Genomic DNA, 17,519 nt, shown 5'->3' on the forward strand with positions numbered 1-17,519 from the left:
AGTAACTAAAGTAGTTATTGAAAGCTCAGATACAGCATTGCTATGTGTATGTGGCTACCTCAGATCAACTTCTTTGTGCTTTAGTCCTAAGTCTCTTTGAGGGAGATGGCAGTTCAGAAATGTGAAATAGAAGTAAATAAAAATAAAAATAAGTAGTTCTTTTTCAGGGTTGTTTGTACCTGCCAAAACCTGAAATCCTCCACAGACTGTTTTCCTCTCCTTTTTTTTTTTAGGCCACCAGTACAAAATCAATTTGTTCCACCTCAACAACGACCTCCCATACGACCACCAATGTCACAAAGACCTCCTGTACGACCACCAATTCCACAAAATACTCCTTTAAGACCACCAATTCCACAAAATCCTGCTTTAAGGCCACCAATTCCACGAAACTCACCTTTAAGACCACCAATCCCACAAAAACCTGTTTTCTCTCCTCCGTCTTGAAGACTTATAAAGACACGTACTGTATGCCACTAGGAAAAATATTATATTAGTGAAATGAGTTAAAAGTGTTATTTTTTAGAAATATACAAACAAAGACCTCAGTTTAATTTTTAAAACAGGATGAAATTAAATTAAATTTAATTAATGCTGTCCTACCAAATCATTATTTAGGAAAGAAAATGCTGCCTTAATTATTAGACCACAGGATATTGCTTTTACAAGTAATACTCGTACCAGTAAAAGTCTTTTACTCTAACATAGGGCCAAACTAGATATTGTAGTAAATGTGATCAGAAATCCTGTCAGACTTATAAAATGTAAGAGATGTTTGTGCAATTTTTATGAGAAGAAGAGGTGGTGAGGCTTTTCTTTTCTAGTTGTGGGCCCAAGAGATTCCTTCCTTTCTTTCTCTCTTCACTCCCAACATATATTATTAACATTACAAGAAAACACCTATTGAAGTTAGTGGTCATGGTTGGGGAAGGAATAGTTAAATCTGTCATAAAAATTCCCATATTGTTGATCCTGGTAAAAATTGGGGGAGATGCTGCTCTTACATCGATGACAGATTTGCTAATTGTACAGTTGCTCTGATTTTTTTAAAAACGTGCAATTGGTTCTTTGTAGTCAGTTGATTACATTAAGAAATAATGTGAATGGAATATAAGGAAGTAGATGAGTGAAGCACAAGATGGATTCCAAAAATCAACCAATCAGTGAAGGAAGGGCTATAGAGTAGTATTATCTGTTTGAGCAAAGATCAGGTTTGTATTGCCTTAAAATCAACAATGTGACTTGACAGCACCGTATTGTTGATCTGCATGTTTACTGCTGAATACAGGAAGATTTTAAATACTTATTCTTAAGTGTTTAAATGACCATGTTATTGTAAGATATTTCTCAAGATTCTTTTAACTTTCAACACTGAAATAGATGATACTTCTGTTTTCATATCATAAATCTGTGAAAGTTATACATTTTTATTTATAGCTTTATCTGACCATTTTGATAGTCACGTTAATATTATATCAATATGAGACAAAATGTCAACTACATGCTGAAACATAATAAGACACGTTTTCTTAACTATGATTTAATGAAAAAAACACAATTGACTGGGCTCATTAAGCATATCAAATCATTTCAGGTTCATAATAGTAATTTGTACCATTTTTCATTAAAGTGCAGTGATGCCACATTTCTGACATACCAGCCCTGATGGTAATTTTGGTGGAAATATAATAAAACATTTCTGCATGGATTCATTAAACCAAAGATTTGATTAAAGAATAGTTTTCTGGTGAGGAAAAGAGCAATTTGCATCCTTACAATGTTACAGCCTTTGTTTAAAGTCACATCATAATCCCAGCTTGTATAAATACATATTTTGAAAAACATAATGGATTTGAATATTGGGCACAGTGTTGAATAATTGTTTCCTAATATATGGTTTAGGAGGCGCTTATTATGAATAACCAATTCAGATCTCTAAATCAAGACTAACACATATGATCCACCAAATTTAATGAATGCTTTTATATGATAACCTCTTTCCACTATCAGACATACATTAAATTCTATTCAGAATTGATTTACAAAATGTTTTTGAAACGTTTTTAATATCTAATTTTTGGTAATATAGTTGTGTTGATAAACAAAGGTATTATGCTAGATACAAATGCCAAAATTTAGATATAAACATAATTTTTAATGTTTACATTATCTGAAAACTTATATTAATATGTATTTTAAAGACTATAGAATATTTCAAAATTGAAATTTCCTATAATGAATCAAATTAGTTAATGGTGCTTCCACCTCTAAGCTTTGTACCTGTATAAAGTTATTTGCAGTTTTGCACAAATCACTTTTGTAATTTAGAGGTAGAAAAATCAGTTGCACAATTTCTGTTAAAATGGCAAATGTTGTGAACCATTTTGTAAAAAAAATAAAATAACTTGACATACAAATGGCATCTTTTTAAAAAATAATTTCATTGACATGAAAAATCAGTTACAAGTTTAATGCTTTTACAATATCACTTTCAACATGATTGCAGATAAATAATATAGGTGATTCTCACTTAGTGAACACTCATTCAGCAACCTTTCAAACTTTCTGACCAAGTGGTACTCATCACTGTGCATTGAATTTGCAGCTGTTTTTGCAAGGTCCTCAAAGTCACATGATATCATTTGCAACCTTTTTGCTGGTTACCTACAAATGAAGTCAGTAGAGAAGTTGGCAGGGCGTTACAAATGATGACCCAGGGTGATTCACTAAAAGACAGCAACTAGAAGTGTCGGAATTTTCATTGGTAGGTAGCATATCACATGATGTCATGCTTTCCAACTGTGTTGTTTAATGACAGTAATTCCAGCCCCATTAACCAAGAGCTACCTATAGTTGAAGAATTTTAAAGAATTTCCTTTTTTTTTATTTGGCCTACAGCTATTAACTTCTTTTTACCAACTAAATATTTTGATTCTGATTATTATTGCATCTATAAATCACTTTACTTTTTTTGACAATGAAAAAGGAACAATACTTCTAATAATACATATTATAGTATAAATCTTATTAAAATATTTTAAGAGAAAAGTATGCAATATTTAGTGCCATCTACTGGCTATCTGTAAATGAACTATGGGTAGTCCTTGAGTTACGATCACAATTGAACCCAACATTTATGTTGCTAGGTAAACATTAAAGTGAGTTTGCACCATTTTACGACCTTTCTTGCTACAGTTGTTAAGTAAATTGTTGCATTTGTTAAGTTAGCAACACAGTTGTTGAGTGAATCTGGATTCCCCATTGACTGTATATCAGAAGATTACAAAAAGTGATCATATGACCTTGGGACACAGCAACGGTCATAAATATGAACCAGTTACCAAGCATCTGAATTTTGATCATGTGACCGTAGGGATGCTGCAGTGGTCCTAAGTATGAAAAATAGTCATAAGTCAATTTTTTCAGTGCCGTTGTAATTTTCAACAGTCACTAAATGAACTGTCGTAAGTTAAGGACTACCTGTACAGGTAATCTTCACTTAACTATAGTAATTGTGGCTGGAATTTGTGTCATTAAGTGATGTGGTCACAAAACATGATGTCTTTGTGACCACATCACTTAATGCAAAGAATGCAAAGATAGTTTAAGAAATTAAAGGCATATTTGTTAAAGCCTTGTAACTCCTACTGAATATAGTTTACAGATGGATTTATCACAAATTCCAGTTTGGTTTCAAACTATTCAAGTTCCTTCATTGAATTATAAAATAGCCTTCATCAATTAAGATCTGCAAATATTTGAAGCCTAAACCTCATTTTTTAAAAACCTCCCTGGACCTCTGTGCACACAATTACAAAATTCGTTATTAGAATTATTTCCAATTATAGAAAAGGACTACTTCTGTATTTCATCAAGTCGTCACAAATTGACTGCAAATGTAATCCATACATAACTTTACGAAAAGTCTCCTGCAAGTTGAGCTAAACTACTGTAAATTAAAGGATAATCTTTTTAAAAGGAATTCTTACCATTTATTATCCAAATTTATATTGGCATGTACACTGATTTAACAAGTTATATTGACAGTTTCTTTTATTACCTGCCAGGCTGATTGTTCCAATAAAGGAGAATATTTGTAGCTCAGGATTGAAATGAGGGGTCCTTGGTGCTCTTTGAGCTTGCTTGTTTTCTTGCAGACACTTCATTACCCTAATTAGGTAGCATCACCAGTGCTAGTAAGAAGTGCTGTTTGCTGTCAGTTTATATTCCGGTATCTTGCCAGTTTGGGTGGGGGCGGTCTTAGGGATTCTTTGATTGGTATGTTTACTGATGGCTCTTTGACAGTTTCTTGATTGGGATATTGCTTACTTGAATTGTTGGTCTGAAGTTGACCTTGGAGTTAATCTATGCTGACCTGAGTGCTGATTACAAGTAGAAAGGTGCTGGAATCTCCTTTACAATTTCTAAATACCCAGCCCATTTTGTTCCTGCATTTTGTTTCCGAAAATCATTCCAAAGCAGCTGAGTTTCCCATTATGCAGCGTTTTCCAAACTTGGCAATTTATAAAATGTGTGTACTTCAATTCCCAGGATTCTTCAGTCAGCTGTCTGGCTGGGAATCCTGGGAGTTGAAGTCCACATATCTTCAAATTGCCAAGTTTGAAAAAAAGTTGCTTCAGTGTACCAAAGGTGCTTTTTCAGGAGGCAACAGGACTTTGTTTTTTTCTTTGAAACTTCTTGGATGGAAAACGAAACGTCTTCAAAGAAAAAAAACCAGAAAGTCTAGTTGCCTCCTGAAAAAGCACCTTTGGGACAACTATCACCTGGATGACTGAGAATCTCCATAGAGTAGACTTTTTGCTTTATTGTATATCCAGTCGGCAGAAGTGACAATTTCGCAAACCGTAAAATCGTCCTTAGGAGGAGGAGGGTGGGGGGACTAAGGAATATTCCCTCTCAGGACAGACCAGATCTTCTATTGCTTTCACCCAATCAGAAGCAAGCTGGGCGCCGCGGATCCAATAGCCGTTGGCCAACAAACGTCTCCTCTTCCTATTGGCTATTCGTCGATTCTTTTTTTCCTAATGCCTGTACTTTCGGTAGCAGTGCAATTTCTGGAAAATGAGAAAAACCCGGCTTTCGGAAATAAAATGCTTTCTCATCTTAATGCAGTTCCAGCCGCGTCGTCAGCCGATCGCGGATCCGGTTGTGTGAACGTGGAAGGAGGCAACCTTTGAGTTAATTGCCATTTCCAAGCCTTGGCTGTGTTTGCCAGGGAGAAGCCAAAGCAGGCGATAAAACTCGAAGTGGAAGACCATTGACTGGGTTCTATGGACTATATGGAGCTGGAAGTTTTATATTCTTCTTCTTCTTCTTCCCACTGCAACTGTTTCCCTTAATTTTTTAAAAAAATCTGGTCCGAGTTAACATCACATGTATCAGCTTGTTCCCCTTTTATATCCAATTAGGTCCAATTATGTTGAATATAGGTTCACACATTAAAGCCAAACAGTGATTTCCTCGTTTGTGGCTTAGCGTGCTGGATGAATTCGGCCGGCGTGACTTGTTGAGGAGGAGGAGGAGGAGGAAGCTACTTGTGACTGTGATTTCCAACCCTAGGGCAGTGTGTCTCAAATCTTGGCAACTTTGATATGCGTGGACTTCAACTCCCAGAATTCAACGCGTACACTCGCCTGCGGACTTTAGTAAGCGAATGATAGAGTCCTCCCCTTTACGAAGATAGAGTGTCGCTGGCAGAGGTAGGAATAGCTTTTTTTTTTTTCTTCTTCTTGGCTGGGAAAAGGGGTGACTGCTGTCGAGGGCAGGTGAATGGATAAAAAAAGAGTAGGATAGAAAGAAGCGAGTGGATAGAAAGAAGCGACTCGATAAACAAGTCTGGGAGAGAAGGTAAGTGGCAAAGGGAAGACGTTTTAAACACTGGCTGGGTTCAGACCAGCCACTTAATCTCTGGGTACTGAATTTGCCCAGTGCATTACTTAAAATAACCAAATGGGCTAAATCATGCACATATGTCCCTGGAACCAGGTTTAACATTTAACAAACATGGCCTGGTTGTGACAGCCACTGCCTTATTTTTCACTGGCTTAGTTCAGCAAGTGGTATGAACTGGGGACTTTGGCAATCTGGAGCAGGAATGAAGAAGATGCTAAAATCAAAGGTTGGAGAGATGCAAGCCCCTGCAAAATAATCCAAGGCATTTACTCCTACCCCATAAATTCAAACATCTTAGAATATTTTTTTTTAAAAAAAATAGTGGCTATTCTGTTATGCCTGCAAACAAGATAGATTACGATGGTGGATGTTCCTGGTCTACATTCACTATTTTACTGAAGTTATGAAATTGTTACATCTAAATTCCTCAATAGGAACATAAAGCAAGGGTAAATATCCATGCCATTAATTCATAAATCTATCAAGATTCATCTTTAGTACCAACTTAAAACAAAATGAAACGCTCAGGACTGAGGGTTATAAGGTTGTGAAATAGTTTTTTTTTCAAATTTCTATTTGTCATAGAGTGCTGTTTTTAAATCACAATAATTGGTATTATTGAGAATATGGTTTTTTAAAAATTTATAGATAACATCAGTAGGTGGCAGTAATGCCTATCTTATTTTAACTTCTTTTAACTTCTTTAAATTAATTTTAAAAATTACTCTGGGTTATCGAACAAACAGCATGATAAACGTAAATTACACTTTGATATTGATTTTTTAGAACTTATGAAAAGTGATAAATGTGAGAAAATAGGAGGAGGAAGGTGTCTACCTTGTTCACCGCCTTGTTACTTATAAAGTAATAAAGGCAGAATAAAACTCTAATAAATAATAAACTGAAAAATGTTATTTTTTAAAAATAGATCTCAATGTGTCCATTTTCAATATAACAGTTGCCCTCTATTCTGGTGTATGCATGTGTTTTTTATGTACTGTCGATTATCTGCAACAGTAACAACTCAAGTTTCTTTGTTATTTATTTAAGCGTCCTTGTTCTTCTAACTAGGAAAAGTGTGGCATCAAAAGCTATCAGAAAACAAAGTATTCAGACAAAGCCATTGTCTCTTCAGTACTGGCACTTCTGATCATTCTTTGTGTGCAACAGCAAATACGTTGCAACGTTAAGTTAATGCATTAAACCGTTAGTTCCTTGGTCTCACAGAAGTTTCATCAAGGGGAAAGCATGGAGCAAGAGAGAGTTGGAGGCCATCAGCTGGGACTATGTGTGCTTTGTGGTTTACCAGCAGCAGGTAAAACTAGGACAGCACAAGCGCTGAGTTCCTCCTTGAGGAAGCACAAAGGATGGTCCTGCATTCTTCTCAGTTATGACGATCTCATTCCTTTGGAAGCATTCAGTGAAACAGAGGTAAGATTAGGGTTAGACATTACCTTATTATCACTTACTTCAGAAGACTCTGGGCAGTTAGAAGATTTTCTCACTAAAGTATTTTAAATGCAAATTCAGTAAATTAATCAACAGCAAATAGCAAATTATGAGAATAAATCAGAGTTAAATCCCAGCTTGATGTTTAGAACCAGTTTGGTGTAATGAAGGCATTAAGGGTGTGTGTACATGTGCGTGTACACAGGCACACACACATTGGTTGTTGTCATTGCACTGTGGTATTTTGGTGTTAATCATTGCACTGTGGAATTTTCAGATTTCATACTAACTTTATAGTTTAATTAGTTCAGTATTTTATTTTTTAAATTACAATGAAGCTTATCTTGTGAATATGTAGTCCTAAATTTGCTAATAAAGTATAATATATAATCTAATAATAGATTATATATATAATCTATATTCCAAAAACAAGTACAAAGTAGCTCTGGAAGGTCTGTTGTAACTTCGAACAGTCCTTAAGTGACTTGTCATAAGCCAAGAACCAAATACATACATACATAAGTATGGTATGCACTGTACAATGTGTATACAGTGCATTCAGAAAGTATTCAGACCCCCTTCACATTTTTATTATGCTGCAGCCTGATTCTACAGTTGTTGAAATTCATTTTTTCTCATTAATCTACACTCGGTACCCCATAATGACAAAGTGAAAACAGAATTTTAGAAATGTCTGTAGATTTATTTTTTAAAAAATGAAATATCACATTGGCATAAGTATTCAGATTCTTCACTCAGTACTTCGTTGAAGCACCTTTGACAACAATTACAGCCTTGAGTTTTTTTGGGTATGACGTGACAAGTTTTGCAAACTTGGTTTGGGGATTTTCTGTCATTCTTCCTTGCAAATCCTCTCAAGCTCAGTCAGATAAGATGGTGACCGTCGTTGGACAGCCATTTTCAGGTTCCTTCAGAGATGTTCAATCGGATACAAGTCAGGGCTCTGGCTGGGCCACTCTAGGATTTTCACAGAGTTGTCCCTAAGCCACTCTTGCGTTGTCTTGGCTCTGTGCTTAGGTTCGTTATCATATTGGAAAGTGAACCTTCGGCTCAGTCTGAGGTCCTGAGTGCTATGGAACAGGTTTTCATTAAGATATACCTGTACTTTGTTCCATTCAGCTTTCCCTCAACCCTGACCAGTCTCCCAGTCCCTGCTGCTGAAAAACACCCCCAAAGTATGGTGCTGCCACCACCATGCTTCACTGTTGGATGATATTGGGCAGATGATGAGCGGTGCCTGGTTTCCTCCAGACATAATGTTTAGAATTGAGGCCAAATAGATCAATATTGGTTCCATAAGATCAAAGAATCTTGTTCCCCGCAGTCTGAGAGTCCTTCAAGTGCTTTTTTGCAAACTCTAAGCAAGCTTTCATGTGTTTTGAATTGAAGAGAAGCTTCCGTCTAGCCACTCTGCCATAAAGCCAAGATTGGCGGAGGGCTGCAGTGATGGTTGTCCTCCTGTAGAAGTTAGCATTGCTACAAGAGTTGTATAAAATATTTGAAGGAGTGTTTCTCGAAGCCTGTGGACATAAGCAAAATCATCCTTCCTCAAAAAATCAAAGCAACTACATATTCCAGAAAGTTCACCTGCGCTGCTTTTTTACAATTCTACGCGTACACAGCTTGCTTTGCAGTCTGTTCCAGCAGAAAGTTTTCTCTGAACACACCTGCACATGGAGATAATCTGAAAAGGCCTTCAAAGCAATTGAGCTGGGTCTTCAGGAGGATGCAGCTGCTGTGCTGAATGAAAATTTAATGAAAATTTAATGAGGAAGGGCACTTTCTTCACGGGCATGCATTTTACAAAATGCCCCTTCAAATGCTTTGCACTGAATCCTTTGTCTAATTTTGAGAGGGTCAGGTGCTAATCTGTTCCAACAGGAACTGGAGTTGGGTAGTTTTTCTGGAAAGACTCTAGCAGCACCATTATGGTGAAATTGAGCTTTCTATCAAAATATGTATGTGGGGGAAGGATTTAAATTAAATAGAATGAGATGGCTAGACAGAAAAAATTGCCTGTGACCCAAAATTCAATGACCAACAAATCAAAATCTATGGAGATCAAATCTCCATTTTACACTGAGGTAAATAACAGTGCATTTGTTGCCGTTGATAGCTGCTCCAGATTGCAGCCAATCTGTAATCTAACATGAATAATTGTCTTCTTACGTTATAGATTTCTCATTGGAGATCATACCGGCATGAATTATTATTGTACCTTGAACACTTCCTTCAGGCTCTTATTAAAGGATGCCATTACTTTCCTCCTTCAAACAGAACTGAAACAATGTGGAAAAGTTTTGTCTCCTGTTTGATGGAACAAGGATTAATATCTGCAGGAACAGAAGACTCTGCATCTTGTCAATATTTAATAGATTTCATTCCACTCAGGCCAATATATTTTATTTTAGATGACAACTTTTATTATCGGAGCATGAGATATGAAGTGTACCAGTTAGCTCGCCAGTGTAAGTTGGATTTTATATTTTACACCAGCGATTCAACCTCACGATTCAGCAGTGCAAACCATATGTTGAGCTGTTGTAGTTAAAAGGGGTTTTTCTTGGTGAGCAGGGTTGAACTTCTCAATTACATCTTTTGTGCTGTCCTACAAATCAATAAAGTGCTGCATAGAACATCTCTACCAAAACATCTTTAGTGGGCAGCCATCCATGGTACAGGATGTCACTATCTATTTTTTACATATTTTTTTGTGAACTGTTGTTTTTGATATTCTTAGAAATCTTGGGGCATGAGTATAGAAATGGCTTTTCGCATCCTGATGGATGACCTTGGCTGGAAGAGGACCATACATCTCTGAGAGATGGAGAGTCAAATTACTTCAGCCACCAATAGGAGTATTTCTTTTCTTGCCTTTCTTTCCAGTTGGACGGTGATCCTGGTGAATTGGCATCCACTCATTGGTGGATCAGTATGCAACAAAGAGGCCATTGGTTAGGAGTTCCTTTGTGTAAGGAGGGGCTGCTCCAGCTGTTCCAGACAAATTGACGCTGTTCTTGAATCTGAGGTTGTCAGTCTGTGGTGTTCATTGGTTCAGCTGTCCCTGGAAGGACATTGTGAAAACTGTTCTATTAGTTAAAGCTAATGATCTGACCATTCTGTTTCCTCTTGGTACTGAATTTAGGCAATTGCTACTCATTATTTAGGGTGGGGGTAGACTTCCAAGATATTCTGTATCCTGCTGGGTTCTTTCTGACAGCATAAAAGTGGGAGAATTATAGCTTTCATAAATCTCTCTATCCCTCCCTCCGTTCCTCTTCCCCTCCCCCTCTCATTGAAGCTAGTGGAAAGTGTGTGTGTGTGTGTGTGTGTATATCCTGGATATATATATATATATATATATATATATATATATATATATATATATATATATATACATATAGCATCTACCTACCTACCTACCTACCTACCTACCTACCTACCTACCTACCTACCTACCTACCTATATATATATATATATATATATATATATATATATATATATATATGCCAGCTCTGGGTATTGCTGTAGATAAAGTGCTGCTTTGGAATATGACCGAGAGTTTGGATGGTTTTATAAGCTGCTGACCAAATTTCCTGGCCAACAACTAGCATGGTTTTCGTCTTATATTGAAACAAATTTCGCCTTAGAGGCCAACACCAAAGGGGGAAGCTTTTCTCACTTGAAGGAGAATGTAATCCACTGACTTAATAAGGTCAGAAGGGGAAAACTGATCACCCCATATTCCTGTTTGATATTTTACGTTTTCCAAAACTATTTTTCATGCAATGCATTTTATGTAATGCATCTATGCATTTTAGAATTCTCTTGCTTGCATATTGACAAGATTTAACCTGAAAAACTTGTTTAAATAGCTACGCAGATTTGTGTGTGATTACATTTAATAAATATTGAATTGCCTCTTAATCCATTGTTTAATTTTTAATTTTACACAGTGCATCTTACACAGTCTGTGTATAATGAGTTTTAAATGGCCGGTTTTGATAAACATATATTTTATTTTCTAGATTCGTTGGGCTTCTGTCAATTGTTCCTAGACTGCCAGGTTGAAGTTTGTTTAGAGAGAAATTCTCAGAGAAAGCAGCCATTACCTGAGGAAACCATATTTGCAATGGCAGAAAAGCTAGAATGTCCAAATTCAAAAAAATACATGTGGGAGCAAAATAGCCTTATTGTGAAAAGTGCTGAATTTTCATTAGAAGATAAGTAAGTGATCTCATTGAAACAATTATTTATATTCTTTTTATAATGATCTCTGGGCACTTTGTAGGATTCTTGCCTCAGAGGAAAGGAACTTGTGAGGGAAAACTTCTTACATAGTCTAGTAAAACTTGATTTTGGAAGATATGGGGGAGGGAGAAGGTTTCTACTTATAGAGAAATTCATATTCATTTGTACTGAATTGCAGTTTGTACATTGAATTTCTTCAGGGTTTAGCTTTTTAGATGGATGTTATTGATCCCATTGATCTCAGACATTATCTTTGAGCAAGCTGCTAGACGTTCGTATGTTTGCATTTGCAATTTAATTTTATATTTTTTTCAGTCTTCAGGTGTTTAATTTGTTATCTTCTGCTTTGGAAAATCCAGTAAAACCCATGGAAGAGAATACAGAAGAAAAGGTACCTTGAATTATGTGGGTTAATAAGTTCAGGAGATTTGCTATATATAGGAAGCCTTTGATGGGGATAAAATATTTAGCCCTTGCCATTGTGGATAAAAATAAAAAAGAGAGCTGGAAAGCTATCCACTGTTTTATACCAGGAATGTCCAGTTTTTTTTTCTAAAATGGAAGATTGCAATTTTTATTTATTTTTTAAATTTATATGCTACCCATCCCACTATCAAGTTACCCTGGGCAACATCATAAAAGGACAATATAAAATAATGAGAACATTAAAAACATTAAAAGCATTCAGCATTAAAATTAACATATTAAAATGATCAAAAGACTGTATAAAAGGGACCAACACACAATTGGTCTTTGACACTTCAGAAGCAGGTGAAATGGGATAGATGCAGAACCCAGATTCATTTTAATTATATTGTATCTAATCAGTGTGTGTGTGTATGTGTCACATGGTTTGTTCAACTAATGGAGAGGCTTTTGAGGCCACTCACTTTGGAGGCAATGGACTGCACATTCTATGGAAGCCAAACATTATATAAAAATATAAATCTAATTTACTGTTCAATTTCTGCTTCCCAAAAGCTGAATAGAATAAAAAAAAATGATTACAAATCAGAAGGCTTTTAATACACCTCATCTTATTTCTTAAGATTGTTTTCTATTTGTAAAGTTCCTAAGACAAAATGTAAATTTTTCCAAATTGCCTCCTGGCCTTTTTATAAAATGCATCACCAGTTTCACAATCTTAAATGTTGATCTTTGGCTTAAAGACACTGTATCCTGAAAATATAAAAGCAAATCCTACTTAGTATTATTAATGTTGGTGTGAGGGTTAAATGAAAAATAATGCCTCCAATTTTATAAGCTGCAAACAGACGGCAGTAATGATGCACTAGAAGTTCAGATGTGTTCTTTAGCATCTTGTTCTTTCAATTCAATTGATGGAAAGTTGCTGTGAGAAAAGGTTGCATTATGTAATTGTATGTGGGAATAACCTTGGGAAACAAAAGGAAGAGCCACAATCTACACAATGATCTGATAAACAGAATTTTAATCTGAAGGAGGAGGGTTGGTGTAAGTGGCTCAGCAGTGCCTCTCCCTAGTTCCGGCCCAAAGTTGGATCTTAGGTATTTCCCCCCCTTTTCCTCTATAGCCAGGAAACTTCTACTTTTCTCTAAAATTGAATAAACACATTTTTGGACATCAAATGAGGTGAAAAGGATTTATAGAATCTTTAAGGTTTTAAGAAGCTTGTTCATCATTGGCAAAAATATGTAGTGATTATGTGGAGAATGAATACAGGTAACAAAATAGTTCATTTCAAGAATTATTTCCCATTTGCATTAAAATATCGCCATTTAAGTTAAAGTTACCGAGGTGGAGGCAATACTGTTCATTCAATCCTTGTATATAAAATTAGATTGTGGAGGGGATTTGCTACAGAATTGGAAGCATGCACTTCGGGGCTATGCCAAAACTTGGCAGGGAAGGCGAATAACTTTCAGAAAGCAACCTAGAATTGTTCCAATACAAAGTAATCTGAATTGTTAATTCTTGCTCATTTATGTATCAAATTTATGACACCATCCATGTTACTATCCAGAAGAGCCTTGATAGTACAGTGGTTTAGTGCACCCTGTTATTAACACAGCTGCCTGCAATTACTGCTGGTTCGAATCTCTCCAAGGCTCAAGGTTGACTCAGCCTTCCATCCTTTCTAAGGTAGGTGAAATGAGGACCCAGTTTGTGGGGGCAATAAGCTGACTTTGTATAAAATATACAAAAGAATGAAGGCTATTGCTTAACGCATTGTAAGCCGTCCTGAGTCTCCGGAGAAAGGCGGCATATAAATCAAATTAAAAAAAAAAATTCTTGTGTACTAAGGATCAGTAACAACAGTATTAAAACAATTTTGGTTGATCTTGACTAGGAGATGGATCGGGCTATATGTGCAAGCAATGTTCTACATCAAGCTGATCAAGTTCTCAGGCGAACAATCTCTGAAATAATGCAGAAGGCTAAAGGTATGTTGAGCAAGACTTAGGGATGACTTTACTAGTGGGAAATGTAACTTTTTTTCTTCCGAGAATTTTACTGCAAGGAAGGGGGAGGGTCTGCTTTTTTTCGATAGGTTGCAATAGGAATTGACTGGCTTGTATCCCGAGCCGAATGTCATGGACTGAGGGAGAGTGACTGCCCCAAAGTCAACCAGCCAGCTTTCATGCCTAAGAAGGAATAAGAATTTACAGACTTCTGGTTTCTAGCCTGATACTTTAGCCACTGGACCGAACTTCCTTCATTAGAAGGAATTTAACTATTGCTCTGAAGACAGTGCTAACAAATGATGCCTATGGAATATTTTATTGCTGAGACTGTTTTCATACACAGAAGAAACCATATATATTATTGGCAATTGAAAGGTTCTTGGCAGATCATTGTTCTGCAATGGCAGAGCTGGTTTATATATTACACTAAGACTTTTCTAGCCAGGACATCAGAGAGCTGGGCTGGCTGTAATATATCTGAGAAGTATAGTAATCTTACCGTTGAAAGGTTGGTTGCCTTTTATTGGGAGGTTGGGTATTATAGGTATAAAATTAAGTCTCAAAAGTTTAATATATATTGATGGTGTACTCTATGGAGTTGATAAGCTGATTTATAGACTAAATCACAACTGGCTGGGTTTATACAACACATGAAACATGTTTCTTATACTACAGAGGCTGATTGTAGAACCTGCTAAGCCAAAGGAAACACACCACATTATGGCCTAGACATGTTTATGGATCTATTTTATAGCTATAGCCATGTTTCTTTTTAGATAATAGCTTTTCCTTCTCAAACGTTAAAATAACACAAAGTTTAAACAACAGCATTTCATCGTTTGTTTTGTTTTCCAGCCAAAAGCCTTACTCCAAGTGAGATGAAGATTTTGTCAGAGGAGCTCAACAAGCAGAAAGTAAAATTCTTAGAAAAGTTAAAACAAAAGACTAATAAAGAAAATCAGTTTTATGTAGAAAATAGTACATTTGATATAACTTCTGTATTTTCCCAAGAGACAGATGATATTGTTAAAAAGTATTTTAATAAACAGTAGCATTTTATTTTGCTTCATGAAGTGATATCAACGGTGTGATGGAAATTTAACAATAAAGCTATCTGTAATAGATACAGCTTCCCTGTGTACTTTTAAAAGTTAAATTTAGTTCTGAATGGTAGAATCTATTATTCAATCTTAAGAATATTAATTCCTGCTTGAAGATGTTTAATTAAAGGGCACTATTTTTTTTCTGCCAGCTTTCAGTATTAATTGCCTATAATTATGGCTCTTGCAGAGATAGACAAGTCTCCCTCTAAGCTCCTCATTAACAGCCAGGCAAGCAGACTGAAAGAGCCCCATGTCTTGCTAAATGAAAGCAATAAAAGTGTTAGGATAACTTTTAACAGGTGTCTACTACACCAATTAGTTCATCATGCCTAATGGATTTCAACTGATCAGAATCAACAAGAATATTAGGCATGCTTAATACCTGCAGGTAAGTTCACCAAGAAATCCCAGGGTTATAGGTTGTACCAGGAATTTTAAAAAGGCTGAACAAGGCAGTGATCAACCACTTCCATATTATCACCAGGAAACCAAAACATTACCAAATGAGTTTAATGTGAATAAATGTACCTCATTAGCATCCTAATCCAAATGTTTAAAGTATTGTGATTCTATTTTTCATGCAAAATGACTTCCTTTTGTTGGTGGCAAAAATCCAGGTTGGAATATATTCTTTCATCCCTTTATATCTTATTATATATAAAAAAATACAGAGTTTCTGATTTCAGACAACTCACTATTCTCAGTGGTGTCCTACCTGCTCCATTTTCCTTCTTTTAGTACAATCTCCAGCCAAGGTTGGTGATCATTAATGCTATTTATTCTTTTGATATTACTGTACAGGTAGTCCTTAACTTACAACAGTTCTTTCAGCAGCTGTCTGAAGTTATGACAGCACTGAGAAAATGAGTTAAGACAATTTTTCAACTTACGACTACTGCAGTATCCCCATGGTTACATGATCAGAATTCATACTTGGCAACTGACTCGTATATATGATGGCTACAGTGTCGTGAGGTCACATGATCCTTTTGCAGCCTTTTGACAAGCAAAGTCAAAGGGGAAGCCAGATTCATTTAGCAACCGTGTTACTACCTTAACAACTGCAGTGATTCACTTAACAACTGTGGCAAGAAAGATCATATAATGGAGCAAAATTCATGTAACAATTGTCTCACTTGGCAACAGAAATGGGCTCAATTGTGGTCATAAGTTGAGAACTACCTATACAGAACAAGGATATTTTTTTTTCAACTACATAGTTTTTTTTAAGCCTGAGTGTGCATGATCTGCAATATTCCTTATTATTGACATTTTTTGATCTTAAATTATTTGCCCTAAATACAATGTCCATCTCTCTATGCATTCTGTCTTGCATATATGTTCGACCCTTTATTATAATGACTTCTGTTCTCTTGATCATAACTTGGTCATTGTCCATGCTTCTATTCTACAAAAGTACTGGCAAGACTTAAAAGCAAACTATCTGCCAACAGTCTTTTAATTTCCTCCAAAATTAAGTTTACCTATTTTTCAAAAAGCCCTCATCTGTTCAGTACTGTTTCCTACTTCATTGCTACATGGCCATTTCTTGCTGAAACTTATAATTGTTGCACTCTGCCTTGTTTTCCGGTTAGCATATCTGATTCAGTTATTTCATTCTGCCCATCCATCCCTGCTTCTGAGTTATTTCAGTTCTTAAGCTAATGAACCATTTTCATTTCACGGGCTTCAGTATTTTAAAATACAAAATTCATAAGCGCAGTAAGACAGAACATGCCCAAATTGTTCATGAGTAAATTGCTAGAATGGGACAGGACTACCAATGATTATGTCACTTGCTTCCTTGATATAATCGGCATCAACTAGCTACTGGTATTTTCCTGTTAAACCTGCATTCTTACCACCTAGCAAAACGGGAAAAATGAACTGGTTATCGGTTAGTAGACTACAGTAATCTGACAAATTGTATTCTGTATTTACCCATTATTGCGAGCAAGCACTGGCAATTATATAGATCAAAGATTGGGTTATTTGAGATGGGGACGAAGCAGTGTGGATATCCAACAATACAAATTACTCAAAGTGATTGTTGTAGGAAGATTATAAAAACATTTTCCAAAATACGGCTGGGGATTGTCATAAAAACAGGCTTCTTTCTTTGGAATAGAAACCATATATATATATATATATTAGAAACAAAGGCAAAATATAATTGTGAAACAAAATACTTTTGGGATTGAAAGAGCTTCCAGCAGGGAATTTGCTGAGATTCTCCATTACACAGTTGGAAAACCTGGATACACATTTTTAAAAATGTTTCATTCTTTTGTCGAAAAACTCGGACTGTAACAGAATAGAACAAGGCTATGTGCTTCC

General features: G+C 35.9%; 2 protein-coding genes across 5 annotated transcripts in view; both read left to right on the forward strand.

The window, feature by feature from the left end:
* The window catches only part of LOC117676697 (disintegrin and metalloproteinase domain-containing protein 9-like), a 32,673-nt gene extending 30,256 nt beyond the window's left edge, over positions 1-2,417 (forward strand). Inside the window, exon 22 of the mRNA XM_034436388.3 lies at positions 234-2,417. Within this exon, the coding sequence (XP_034292279.2) occupies positions 234-447 (214 nt within the window). The 3' untranslated portion in view covers positions 448-2,417. The remainder of the gene's footprint in view (positions 1-233) is intronic.
* A 2,596-nt stretch (positions 2,418-5,013) lies between these two features.
* On the forward strand, positions 5,014-15,203 carry PSTK (phosphoseryl-tRNA kinase). 4 transcript variants are annotated; one of them, XM_034436394.3, is made up of 7 exons: positions 5,014-5,720; positions 6,985-7,344; positions 9,560-9,851; positions 11,413-11,611; positions 11,951-12,026; positions 13,965-14,058; positions 14,935-15,203. In XM_034436394.3, exons 2-7 carry the CDS (start codon positions 7,162-7,164, stop codon positions 15,129-15,131), a joined length of 1,041 nt encoding a protein of 346 aa, XP_034292285.2. In that variant the 5' UTR covers positions 5,014-5,720; positions 6,985-7,161; the 3' UTR covers positions 15,132-15,203. The 4 variants fall into 4 exon arrangements, with proteins under 4 accessions (XP_034292285.2, XP_087729092.1, XP_034292283.2 ...); XM_087872966.1 differs by having other exon boundaries at positions 5,016-5,720; positions 6,964-7,344; XM_034436392.3 differs by having other exon boundaries at positions 5,691-5,868.
* Positions 15,204-17,519: the final 2,316 nt, after the last annotated feature.

The sequence above is a fragment of the Pantherophis guttatus genome, chromosome 6 (assembly GCF_059756535.1).
Source record: "Pantherophis guttatus breed Tessera chromosome 6, ASM5975653v1, whole genome shotgun sequence".
NCBI classification, from domain to species: Eukaryota; Metazoa; Chordata; class Lepidosauria; order Squamata; family Colubridae; genus Pantherophis; species Pantherophis guttatus.